General features: G+C 44.2%; 1 protein-coding gene across 2 annotated transcripts in view; it reads right to left on the minus strand.

Moving 5' to 3' along the window:
* The window catches only part of ATR (ATR serine/threonine kinase), a 251,380-nt gene that overhangs the window by 201,326 nt on the left and 35,832 nt on the right, over positions 1–14,222 (minus strand). For both annotated transcript variants that reach the window (XM_069727562.1, XM_069727561.1), the window contains exons 6-9: positions 9,310–9,495; positions 7,263–7,459; positions 6,518–6,670; positions 6,179–6,377 (exon numbers count right to left, since the gene is read on the minus strand). In XM_069727562.1, coding sequence (XP_069583663.1) covers positions 6,179–6,377; positions 6,518–6,670; positions 7,263–7,459; positions 9,310–9,495 — 735 coding nt within the window. The remainder of the gene's footprint in view (positions 1–6,178; positions 6,378–6,517; positions 6,671–7,262; positions 7,460–9,309; positions 9,496–14,222) is intronic.

A 14,222-nucleotide genomic window follows, 5' to 3' on the forward strand; every position in this document is an offset into this window, starting at 1 on the left:
TCGCCCGTACTCCCTCCCGCCTCTTTGCACTGAAGGTATTGCCGAGAGGTTTGGAAGACTATAGGCGTGTGGAGCATTGAACATTCATTCTGTTTAATAGTTGGCAAACTGTTAGCTGCAGCCGCCGGCTTACTTCAGCAGAATGAATATTCACTGCTCACCATGCCCAGTGAGTATAATCAGCGGCCTGACATCACTGCCATTCACTGCTTGTAAGTTGAAATCAGCTACTGACATCAGAACAGGACGCTGCAAGGGAGCGGAGGAAAGGTAAGTAGAATGCTTTATGTTTTTTGTGTGCAGCTTGATGGGGGCCATATATACCAGGATAGGGATGAGGGGCCATGTATACCTGTATTGTGGACATATACAGTACAGACCAAAAGTTTGGACACACCTTCTCATTTAATGATTTTTTTGTATTTTCATGACTATGAAAATTGTACATTCACACTGTAGGCATCAAAACTATGAATTAACACATGTGGAATTATATACGGTACTTAAAAAAGTGTGAAACAACTGAAATTATGTCTTATATTCTGGGTTCTTCAAAGTAGCCGCCTTTTGCTTTGATGACTGCTTTGCACACTCTTGGCATTCTCTTGATGAGCTTCAATAGGTAGTCAGGATAGGGGATATTAGTATCCCCCCATAACAGTGCGTCATGACATTTTTTACTTCAATGTTTTATTTCTTTCTATTTTCCTCCTCTAAAAGCTAGGTGCTCCTTCTGGTTTGGTGCTTGCGTCTTTTAGTCCGAAAAATAGGGATTTTTGTGTACTCATCGCAAAATCCTTTTCTACGAGCCAATCATTGGAGGACACAGGACCATGCCACAAGGAGGACACTAAGTGAACAGAAAAAAGATTAACTCATCCTCTGCAGTATACATCCTCTCGCTGGCTGAAATTCAACCAGTTCGGTAACAAAGCAGTAGGAGTAATAAACAAAGGACAATAAACTATGTCAAAACCAAGGAACTTAACCTAGCCATAGGCTAACAGGGTGGGTGCTGTGTCTCCCAATGATTGGCTCGGAGAAAAGGATTTTACGGTGAGTACACAAAAATCCCTATTTATCCTACGCCTCTTTGGGGGACACAGGACCGTGGGACGTCCTCAAGCAGTCCCTGGGTGGGGAGCAACACAACTGCTAACACCCCATGTACCACTGGCTTACAGCTGTGGTATTGCAGATTGCAGAATGCGCCTGCCTAGAGCAGCGTCTGCAGAAGACTAAGAATGAACGTCGTAGTGTTTTGTAAAAGTATGCAAGCTGGACCAAGTCGCAGCTTTGCAGACCTGCTGTGCTGACGCTTCATGCCGAATGGCCCAAAAGGCGCCCACTGACCGAGTAGAATGCGCCTTAATCCCTGCTGGGACAGGAGCGCCCCTGACACGGTAGGACTCCTGAATAGCCGAACGAATCCACTTGGCTAGTGTGGCCTTTGAAGGGGCTAGACCCTTCCTATGCTCCTTTGGAAGCACGAACAGGACATCTGACTGGCAGAAGGGAGCCGTCCGCGAAATGTACCGTCTAAGAGCCCTAACCACATCGAGAGTGTGAAGAGCTTTCTCGATACTATGGACCGTTGCCGGACAGAATGTGGGCAGAACAATTTCCTCATTGAGGTGAAAAAAGGAAACAACCTTGGGCAGGAAAGAGGGCGACGTCCTCAAGACTGTCTTGTCTGGATGAAAAATCAGGAACGGGGGTCAAAAGGAAAAGGCTGCCAACTCCGAGACTCGTCTGATTAACGTAATTGCCACTAAGAAAACCACCTTCCAGGAAAGAAAGGTTAGTGATACCTCCTGCAGTGGTTCGAAAGGGGCCTCCTGTAGGACTCCGAGAACCAAATTAAGATCCCGTGAATCCAACGGCATTTTATAGGGAGGCGCCATACGGGAAACTCCCTGAATGAATGTCTTTACCGGTAATCTGGTGGCAAACTTGTGTTGGAATAGAACTGACTGAAACGCGTCCTTTGAACGAACTAAGTGCGAGACCCGACTCTAATCCTGATTGGAGGAATTCTAGTATGGAAGGAATGGAGAACACCAGAGGAGATCGTCCATGGGCGTTGCACCATGAGAAGAAGATTCGCGAGGTGCGATGATAAATGCACATGGACACGGGCTTTCTAGCACTAATCATGGTGGACGTAACTGCAGGAGAGAATCCAGCTTGGGCTAAAATCCAGGATTCAATGGCCACGCCGTCAAAGACAGGGCCCCGGAGCTCTTGTGGTAAATCGGGCCCTGCGAAAGTAGATCCAGGCGATCTGGTAGCCGCCAGGGAACGTCGGCGACCAGTTGCTAGGAACTCTCCTTTTTCCATGGACGCGACAACAGAACGGAGGGATTCCATTCTGAAGAGTCAAAACTTGACGAACTTGTTTAAAAGCTTTAAGTCTAGTATAGGCTGCAGCGATCCGTCCTTTTTTGAGACCACAAATAGGTTTGAGTAAAACCCCTTGAACCTTTGGTCCTGAGGAACCGGAATAAGGATTCCGTCACTTCGTAGCGCCTGTACGGCCTGAAGAAATGCTGTTAACTTTGTTTTGGGAGGAGAAGAGGGGAAAAAAGTGTTGGGGGAGGTGAAGAAAACTCTATTTTGCATCCAAAGGACACCAGCTCTCTGACCCACTCGCCGTGGACGACCGAGAGCCAGGCATGACAGAACAAAAGAAGGCGGTCGCCTACCTTGTTGGTGTCCGCAGGATATCTCGACGAGTCATTGTGTAGAAGATCTAAGGGGTCTGGTTCCCTTAGATCCAGAAGACCTCAGTCTGGGTTTCCAGGTACGGTTAGGTCTGAATGAGACCTGGGATCCGCTGTCTCCGTGTTAAGCTCGTCCTGATCCAGAAGAGAAGGTTGTAGGGGACCAACTGGAGTTGTTGCGAAAGGGCCGGAACCGAGGCTGTTGTCGATTCCGAAACGGCCGGGTAGGCCTTTGTTGAGGAAGAAATTTACGCTTTCCTCCGGTAGCGTCAGAAATTATTTGGTCCAGTTTCTCACCAAATAAGCGACCAGCTTGGCAAGGCAGAGAGGTCAACGATTTTTTTGGAAGCAGAATCTGCTCGCCAATCTCGGAGCCACAGGGCCCTTCTGATGGAAACTGCATTTGCAACTGCATGTGCAGCGCAATTGGTCGCATCTATGGAAGTGTTAACTACAAAGTCCCCGGCTTGGGCTATGTGACTAGCGAGGTTGGCCACCTCTGGGGGAAGATTGCTGTCGTGGAAGGTTGCGGCTAACGCCTCTGCCCAAGTGACCATTGCCTTAGGTACCCAGGTCGTGGCGAAGGAAGGAAAGAGTGCCGCTCCTGAAGCCTCGAAGACAGAGCGAGCCAGGTAGTCAATTTGACGGTTAGTGGGGTTTTTGACTGAGGAACCGGCAGACAAAGATAGAAGTGTTCTGGATGCGAGACGCGATACGGCAGGATCCACTGAGGGGAACTGCAGCCAATCCTTCATTAAATCCGGGGCGAAAGGACATTTGGACTCGATGGGCTTTTGGCCCGTGAATCGTTTATCTGGTCGGTCCCTATGTTTCTGGACAATGTCCTTAAACTCAGGGTGATTGGCAAATACTTTTTGGACGTGTTTAGTTTTCTTAAAAGACACCATGTGTTCAGGAGTGGAAGTGGATTCCTCGTCCACTCTCAGGATCCTGTTGATCGCCTCAATGAGGGAATCAAGCGTCTCCTGACAAGTCGAGGAATCCTGGTCTACAGATGCATCAGACTCGTATTCAGAGTCATGTGCGCTGAGACCCTCAGGAGAAGGGGAGAGAGAAATTGAGCTTGCAGATGCCGAAGCACGAGCGTGATTGGGGGACGCGACATGGGTCTTTTTTCTGGAGACCTGAGCTCTCTGCAACGGATTACGCCCCCTGCTGGTGGTCGGTTCCCTACGGTCGCCAGAGTCCTCTGCGGTCAGCAAGGTGACATTCTGACTTAGAGAGGGTCCCCGGAGAGAGTCTATTGCCTTGGCCAGGGAAACCATAGAATGTGACAGGGAAGAGGCCCACTCAGGGGGACTAGGCTCCGCAGGGTCGGAGGTGGCGTTGGCGGCGGCAGGAGGCGGCTGCACACAGGCCGGGTCGCAATCCGTGCATAACAGAGTATTGTTAGCACGAGGTAAGGCATAATTGCAAGTGGCACATGAGGTAAAAAATACTATGTGTTTTTTGTTAACTCGTTTGTCCTTAGATTAAGACATAGTGTGTGCCAGAGAGTTAAAGGCAGAGGGTGCGCTATAGGTGCATAGGAGGGGTTAAGCCAGTGGTCCCCAACTCCAGGCCTCGAGGGCCACCAACAGTGCAGGTTTTCAGGATTTCCTTAGTATTGCACAGGGGTTGGAATCACCTCCTGTGCAGATGATCACATTACCACCGATGCAATACTAAAGAAATCCTGAAAACCTGCACTGTTGGCGGCCCTCGAGGCCTGGAGTTGGGGACCCCTGGGTTAAGCTCTCTTCCAGAGATTGTATGCAGCTTACCCAAGGTCCTGTGCCTGTGTCCCCAGGGAAGGAGTCGCGGTCTGGAAAAAAAAAAGCAGAAGGATGTGCGCCGGTCCTGTAGCGTTGCGGGCTGAAAGTCAGCGTGGTCCCACAGCAGTAGGCTAAAAGGACATGGCCCCCGAGATTAGCAGGGCGCGTCTCGTTCAGGACGAAAAGCGCCAGGAACGTGGGTAGAACTCCTGTGGTGGGCGGTGCCATTAAAAATAGCAGCCTAGTCCGGTTAAAAGCCGGGGGCTAAATTTCTGGAGCCTGCCGGCGGCGCGCGCCGACTGGGAAGAAGGGAAGCGTGACGGGACGCCGATCGACTGCCGCTGGCACCAGGCCAGCGGCACCTCTCCCCGGGGTCAAGGACCCGCACCATCCATCGCAGGGAAGCGCAAGGGGGCTCATACTCACGGAGAATGAAGCAGAGCCGGAGTTGTGCAGCACCTCCTCTCTGTGTAAGGGTATGAGCTCAATCCATCCTCCCTATAGCGGGGGATGGAGAGGACCTCGCCAGTGGTTGTGGGGTTTCTGCCATTAGTGCCTCTGTCCATCCAGTTGTGGGTTCTTCTCTGCCCCGGAGAGGAACATGAAGGGAAAAACTCCATGAGGTTAGGCATGCCCCAGTCGTCGCAGGAGAGGGTACGGGAAGATATACTTTGCGTAGTCGCCTGTTGATGGTTCAGGGGAGAGCGGACCCTTGAAAAGGGATCCGTTGCCCCTTCACTCCGTTAACCCTGCTGTTCTGTTCGGTCTGGGGAGACCTATTTTGAACTTTGGTATTTTTGGGGGTGTTCAAGATGCGGTTCTGAAACTTGTGGTTGATTGAATTAAATGAGGATGGGTCGGTCGGCCACGGGTTTCAGAGCCGCATCTTGAATATTTTAAAGAATATTGAAGTTCAAAGTCGGTCATTTTTGACCAACAGAACAGCAGGGTTAAGTAAAAAAAACAAAAAACGTTGGGGTCTGAAACAGACCCAAGTGCCTCCTACAGACACTAAGCAAGAACTGGTTGAATTTCAGCCAGTGAGAGGGTGTATACTGCAGAGGAGGAGTTAATCTTATTTTGTGTTCGCTTAGTGTCCTCCTAGTGGCAGCAGCATAACACCCCATGGTCCTGTGTCTCCCAATGAGGCGTAGGAGAAATACTGTATAATATATATACAAGCGCAAACACACATCATGCACCGACACTTCTGATTCATTGTTATGCCACATGAGTCCTGCAGCCAATCAGCGGCTGATCAATACTTGGTAGAAACTGAATTAGTAAGAGCACAGAGGCCGTACGTGCTCACTAATTCAGCTGCAGTGTGATCGTGGCCTAACAATGTCACAGGAGACCTGGCACCAGTGAGAGGTGAGTATATACAGTACTTTTACTGTACAAGAGGAGCTACTTAATTTAAAAAAGGGATGTCCAAGTAGTAACCAATCCCTTTTAAAATGGGTTTCTTAACTCCTTACAGACATTCGCTGTACATGTACGGCATATAGTTGGCAGCGGATGTATGGAGTGGGCTCATGGGTGGTGGACTTCTACGCACAACTGTTAACCTGTTAAATGCCGCTATCAAACTCTGACAGCAGCATTAACAGTGCGTTGGCATGGGGGCATGTCAATCTATACGCCCATGTGAAGTGATCAACCAACCGCCATACTTACAGCAAAGCTTTGGGAAGTGGACTGCCGGCCTCCTGCTTAATGTGTTGTTTCAGTACAGGGAATCCTTTCACGCAGAAGGCACGAACAACTTCATGTTGGCTTTCTAGTGACCACTGGTAAACCGCCAACCTCCAGTCCGGCATTATGTGTTTGGGAAAAAGTGACAGAAGAAAGAGACATTGGGACTGAATCACTGGTACTGCGGAATAAAGAGAAGAAACCACACCATCAATTAACAACTGCACATACAACACAGGATTTTTTTTTTTTTTTTTTTAACTACAAGAATCCATTCTATTATTGATTACAGGAATGGTAATATCAATCCATGTTACTTACAGACTTCTTCATGGATCCTATGACTTATTGTTAAGAGGGATGAGTCAAACGCGGCCACCTTACAGGAAGCATGACTTGAATGGCTGTGAATCCAAGGCAAAGAGACCAGTCCACACAAATCCACCAGTGTTTGATCCGGTAAACGATGTTTCACTTTAAGTAAAATAGAGGAGAATGATTGGTTTAGTATAGTATATATAGAAACAGGATCAGTAACCTACACCCAACATCCTTACAGGTGTGTCACATCTACAGCTGTGAGCTATAGTGCACAAGGGATGAATTTCAGCAGAACATAGTGTAGCTCTTCTTTGCTTTGTATCATCTCTTTCCCCAGAAGAGCAATGACAATTCACATATATATTATTAATATTCCTACTGGGTGCATTTTGTAACCAAGACACAAGCTACATGCGTGTAACTGAGGAATTTCTAACTAAAGAACTGCAAAAGTGAACTTACAGCGTGATTTAAGTATGGAGTGTTTCCTATAGTCTTATCTATAGATCAAAAAGTAATAATGTGGAGGAGCCCGAAAATTGCTACTTTAAAAGAAAACTATTATATCATGTTTTAATTAAGCAGTGAGATTCCTGGCTAGCTGTACATGAGCACATGTGGAGGCCACTAAAAGCATGGAAATAACTGTTCGGAATGTTAAGACTATAAAAAAGTAATAAATTAGACATAGGACAAATTATATCAACTCCAGCTACATCATTTATGATATCAGATGTTGGCTCACCATGTATATAAAGTAAGGCATCAAATATTTGGACTATCTTTCTCAGCATGGGATCTACGTGGTGGTATCCAGAATTAAGAAGCTTTGTGCAGATATTAAGTACTCTCACAATCTCTTCAGGGCCAACCCAAGAAAGCTGCTGTACTACCCCTGTAACTTGGGTGCTAGACATCCCTTCTGGGGTCTTTGGCGATACACTGTGTGGACATTAAAAACATAGTAAAAATAAAATCAGTTCTCATCACACCGGTAAAGTTCTTTCAATGTATAACAGTCTTTAGCATAAAAGGTGTATTCTCAAGTTGTCTCTTGAGCAGATCTGGGCTCTGCACTCTCCTTAGGGTACCGTCACACAGTGCAATTTTGATCGCTACGACAGCACGATTCGTGACGTTCGAGCGATATAGTTACGAGATCGCAGTGTCTGACACGCTCCTGCGATCAGGGACACCGCTGAGAATCGTACGTCGTAGCAGATCGTTTGAAACTTTCTTTCGTCGTCTAGTGTCCCGCTGTGGCTAGATTGCATGGTGTAACATATATCGTATACGATGTGCGCATAGTAACCAACGGCTTCTACATCGCACATACGTCATGAAATTATCGCTCCAGCGTCGTAGATTGCATAGTGTGACAGCAGTCTACGACGCTGGAGCGATATTGTTACGACGCTGGAGCGTCACGGATCGTACCGTCGTAGCGATGAAAATTGCACTGTGTGACGGTACCCTTACTTCCTGTGTGTTTGCGGGGGGAGGGCACTCCTACTTGAGTGACAGTTCTCATCCAATAGCTTTGTCCTGCTACAGCACATTAAACATCAGTCCTTGTTTGTTCAACACTGTTATCACTACCTTTACACATAGAAATAACAGGGCCTTTGAACAGTATCACGGCTCAGGAAAGTGAGAGCTGTGATTAGGAAAATTGTTCTTGATGCTGCAGATCCTGGTGGGCTGGGGTATTGTGAATTTACAAGACTGATATGAGGTTTGTCAATAGGCTGGAGAGAACTGGGATGATATGAGTTAACTCATTTCCTGGAATGTATTTACTGAACATGCTGGGCCAGGCTCTGGTGGCCGAGCTCCCTGGCAACAAGCTGTACTCTGTGTAAGATAAAAACTCTGGAGGAGGATGGCAGTAGATATAAAAATACTAAATCAACTGCAAACTTGCTTACTTTTATGCTATGTAACTAAAGCAATTTAATAACGAGAATGACCAGTTAAAGGCTGACATGTTTTGCGACACTATACACTGTATATGCAAGGAGCAACATTTGGTACAAGTATAGATAACTCCATAGACTTGAAGAACCAAACACGAGATTACTCTTTCAGTACGCATGAAAAGAGAATTCTGCTCAGCATTCTTTTTATTACAATAGACATCAATGACACATGTAAACAATAGCATAAAGTTGTATATATGCCTGGGGCACAAGTTTGGCAGCAGAGCAGGGCACACCAAACATATTATTTAATATTAGACCATTCATATTTCTATGATGTAAGGGCCATAACGTGCTTGAAATGTATTCAGATTAATGTGTTTTTAAACACAAATATATTCTTTCTGCTTCTTGCATATTACTTTCAGGGCTGGAGAACTCGTGCTGCTAACTACTGTTCAACTTATTGGGGGTCTCTACTGTGTATTTCAGTTCTTACAGACAGGCTACAAAGGAAAAAAATGGCTCCCAAAGTCGACAGCAGGGATTCCCAAACCTGTGACCATGTGGGAACCCCTAAATGATACCAGGGAACCCATACATCCGCAAAGCATCATTTCTTGAGTGCTTTACTTGCTCTCGTGCCAATCCCCTTTAAGAAGACTAAATTTAATTTGCCATCCTCACTGTTAAAAGACAACTCATACTGCTTTCTTCTAAGAAAACCATGGTTAGGGTCCCAAGGAGACAATGGTGTACAGTATTTTGGTTCTACCTTAGAATTAAGTACCGTAATTCAGTTCCCCTAGTGTGTCACAGTACAATGATTGACTATTTCCTAGACAGTCCCTTTCCATGATACATAGCACTTACATGACAGAATCACTAGCAGTGGTGCAGACAGCAGCCAAGCGCAATGTCACTGTGACACCTTCCAATGGGCAAATGACGGCATCTTCAGCCAGGTCTTCTCCTTCCAACGTGTGCAGGAGAGATGAATATTTCTTGTGTATTTCTCTCCAGATTGAAAGCTTAGACTTCACATCCACTGGATTCACCCTGTAAATGTCACAAAAACAAGTACATTTAAAAAAAAAAAAATGAACCAAAATACTGTACACTAGTGATAAGCGAGTGTACTGGTTGCTCTGGTTTTCCCCGAGCACACTTGGGTGACCTCCGAGTATTTGTTAGTGCTCGGAGATTTAGTTTTCATCCCGGCAGCTGAATGATTTACAGCTACTAGCCAGGCCTGGTTGCTAGGGAATCCCCACATATAATCCAGCAGGCTCCTAGCTGTAAATCATTCAGCTGCCGGGATGAAAACTAAATCTCGGAGCACTAACAAATACTCGGAGATCACCCGAGCGTGCTCAGTAAAACCCGAGCAAGGAGTATACTCTCATCACTGGACACCATTGTGCTCGACCAACCAGACTAACAAAGTAATGCGAACAGGGGTAATGAAAAATACCTAACATACAAATATATACACAAACAACAGAGGAATGCACCGGAGAGTGGAGTATGGGGTTAAACCAAAGTAGGAGACGAAAGGACATTTTCAGACACTCAAAACCTAGCAAAAGTCAGACATAAATCCACCAAATGCCTTTTCCAATAATAACCACCAATAACCTCCAGTCATGCAGCATAATCAACTCTGACAATGAGTGCTAGCCAGAGCCCAGATCTCAACAGAGCAGATTAACCCCTGCACTGCCTAAAGAAATTTACACCATATCATAAGAAAGTGAAATACTTCTAATCCGTGCAGGAATAGGAGAACTCAGAACTTATTTTCATAAATCACATAACAGCACCTGAGAGAGCGGGATCCGCCCCCATCGCTGGACAGGAAGCCAAGAGCACAAATAATAAGGTAACTCACACTTTTTCCTTCAATGCAGTTTCCAAGTATTCAAGTAAGAGTCACCCAAATTACAATCATTATTCATACATTCACTTACGCCTGTTCTTCATTGTGAGAAAATTGAAAACCAACACCAACCATAAGCCAGAGGGAGAGAACAAATCGGGGTGCTGTCATGGGTTTCAGGAAAATCAAATCACCAGTAAGTAATTATAATTTTTCCTCTCCCCCATGTCAGAACCTGAGAGACAATGACCAAGGAATAAAAATGCTGAAAGAAGTGGCACACACTACTGTGCAAAAAAACATGCAAAGCACAAAATACTGATGACAAAAAAAACAACAAGATGTGAGAATGAGATTTCTGAAATCTCATAGACTTTGCTGGTGCTGTAAAACGCATTGCCTCACCCCCCAGGCTAACAACATCAGCTCTCAGCCACCCCAGAAATGGCACATCCATAAGATCCGCCAAATCTGAGACTTAGCCTCGCTATTCCCACTTGACGCGTGGCAGTGACAAGTGGGGTAATAGGTTTGGGGTTGATGTCAGCTTTTTATTGTCAGCTGACATCAAGCCCAGGTGTTAGTAATGTAGAGGTGTCTATAAGATGCCCCCATTACTAACCCATAAGTTTTGAAATCAACACACTGCAAAAATAAAATCCTTTATTTAAAACAAAACACCCTGTTTAACACCAGGCTTTCCGCGTAAATTTCTGAAATACATGATTCAGATGGAACCTGGGTAAAAGATTCCCTATAATGAGGCATATGGAGGAACTTTGGACGACATCTGGCCTGTGATCCGGCGGTGTCCGTCTTTTCAGGTGTGCACAAAAGCCTGGTCCGCAACAGTTTGGTGCAGTATGTCACTCCGGGATTAAGATGGAAACCCCAAGTGCTCAGCATAGAGTACCAGATGAATGTGATCCAAATTATTATGTAAAATGTTCTCAAAAAAGGTTTCAACTCAATTCACAAAAAAAAAATCAACTTTCCTCTTAGGTATGTCATCTGTTATCGGAAATATAAGTGGCTTCCACATTACTGGTAGTACAAATGCTCTGGGAAAGTGAAATGGCTCCTCACAGTGGGTCAGGGTACCAGCAAACTGTATCTGTAAAATCTGCACTATAATATGGCGCTCATTCCCTTCTGATCTTTGCACTTTGCTGGATAAGTATTTCCCAATAACATGTATGGTTTTGGCGCACTCAGGAGAAATTTTTACAACAAACTGAGGTCCATTTTTAAATACTAGTCCTTAGAAAAATTAAAAACTTGGGGCTAAAACTAAATTATGGTGGTAAAAATGTAAATATTTTTTCTTTGGCGCCCAATGGAATAAAATTCTGTAACATGAGGTCACTTATGTGACAATTCTACTGTTATGGCACCTTGGGAGCTCTGCCAATGTGACATAGCACCCTCAAACCAGTTCAGCAAAATATGGTGCTTCTTGTCTTCTGAGCTTCGCACTGTGCTTGAAAAGTAGTTTTAGACCCCATATGGGGTATCGGCATACTGAGGAGAAATTGCACAACAAATTTTGGCATCCATTTTCACCTGTTACCCTTGTGAAAATAAAAAAAAACAATTGGTTTGAAAGTAACTTTTTTTGTGAAAAAAGTTAAATGTTCATTTCTTCTTTCCACATTCCATTAATTCCTGTGAAATACCTGAAGGGTTAATAAACTTCTTGAATGTGTTTTTGAGTACCTTGAGGGGTGCAGTTTTTAGAATGGTGTCACTTTTGGGTATTTTCTGTCACATAGGCCCCCCAAAGTCTCTTCAAATATGATCCCTAAAAAAAGGTTTTGTAAATTTTCTTGGAAAAATTAGAAATTGCTGAACTTCCTAAAAAAATAATGTTTTAAAAATTGTGCTGATGTAGACATGTGGGAAACCTTATTTATGAACTAGTTTGTGTGTTATACGGTAGCGCTGTTTAAGGGCATAAAATGTTTGAAAATCGCTTAATTTTTACCAAATTTCCATTTTTTCACATATAATTGCAAGTCATATAATTTTAACTCTATCATGAAGTACAATATGTTGTGAAAAAAAAAAAATCTAAAAAGCAGTGAGATCCGTTGAAACGCTCCAGAGTTATTACCACATAAGGTGACATTGGTCAGAATTGTCAAATTTGGCCTGGCCATGAAGGTGTAACAGTCTTGTGGGATAAAGGGGTTAACAGAAGCAGAGGTTAGGTGATTCAAAAAACCTGGTATTATTAACAGAGCCATAAGTAGTTTCCTAGTTGCCAATGGACCCAGCAACTGCATCTGCTTAAACTATTACTTAACATCTAACTCCAAATTGTTGACATTTTCCATTGAAGTAAGGTCACCTTTAAGGTCAAGATCTGGTGTCAATGATTACCTAATGGTTCAAAATATCTGTGAAACACTATGCTATCAAGGGTAGATTGAGCATCCCAGAATGCCAAAGTATTTTGAAATATTACTTCTTTTTTTTTAATCCAACTTTAACAAATCTTTTTTTTCTTTTGGTGTGTTCCTTAGTTTGTAATGTTACGTCCTCCTAAGAAACTTATTTAAGCTGAAAGAGACAACTATAGTTTGAGATTTCCACCTTAGAGAATTTCTGGTTACTCTTAACCAAGTACTAAGACCTGATACAACTAGAACAGCAAAAAAAAAGAAGAGAAGTCTGATCTATTCAATATACAGAAAAGCCTCGATCAAACATTTATTAATGATAGGGATGATAGAATTTATCCTATTCTCTATTAACGCCATCCATTCCACAACTTAAATGGATGCTAATAACACAATCCAACTATGAAAATTGTTAGTTGAAAACAGTCAAATGCAAAACAGATTCGTTTTCAAGCACACAGATGATGGTGCACCACTTTTTTTTCCCCCCGTTCCCCACGAGGAAGCAACTTAGTCAGAAAAAAGATAACAGACCTCATATGGTATTGGTCAAAGCTCAAATGGCCTGAAACCAAGGTATTAGAATCCTGTCCCCTCAACCATGTACGTTATGGACATATCATCCTGTTCTTGAGTAATAATCAGAACTGTCTTACCTTATGTGAAAGCATTTGTGTTAACTTGCGAAGATGTTGATGGCGAACTCAGTCGGGGGGTTCAAGAGAGGCCTGGATGTCTTCCTGGAGCAGAACAATATTGTATCATACAATTAGGTTCTGTAGAAGGACGTAGATCTGGGTATTTATTATGATGGAATATAGGCTGAACTGGATGGACAAATGTCTTTTTTCGGCCTTACTAACTATGTTACTATGTTACTATGTTCCTCCTTCGCCACAAGAGTCTGACAGATAAGGGGGACATTTTAACTCATCCATCAATTCTTCCTCTTATAGGTTTATTGAAGAGTTGCCCTTTTATTACCCCAAGAGCGCACAGACGATATATATCAAACTTACCACTTATTTCAATCTGCCAGTTTTATGACTTCAACCCCTCAATACTTATTGGGTATAATGGCTCTACTGACTTAATTTCTAATGAGTCTATTTTCTGACTTCAACCAGGAGGATACACTGGTCCAGATCAGATATCACCATGTCTGTAATGCAACTCCAATTAGGAGGGTAGACTGGGATATTGTTGGTTTCTCTGCCCCATACCGGTGAGTCCAACTCGCACCTCCATTAGAAGTGCAGACGGGTACAGTGCCCCCAGACCTGGCACAATCACATCCGTCTTACCACTCCATAACAGATTGGGGAAATTGAGGATTCATCAGCCACACATCGGAGAGTTCAACTTGCACCTCCATTAGGAATGCAGACCTGTATAGTGCTGCTCGACTTGGCACAATCAAATTCATCTAATCATTCTATACCAGTAGGGTAGATTGGGGCATTGAGAGTTTAATCACTAAGTCCCCTTTTCACACATCAGTTTTT

Source organism: Ranitomeya imitator, chromosome 5, assembly GCF_032444005.1.
Source record: "Ranitomeya imitator isolate aRanImi1 chromosome 5, aRanImi1.pri, whole genome shotgun sequence".
NCBI lineage: Eukaryota > Metazoa > Chordata > Amphibia > Anura > Dendrobatidae > Ranitomeya > Ranitomeya imitator.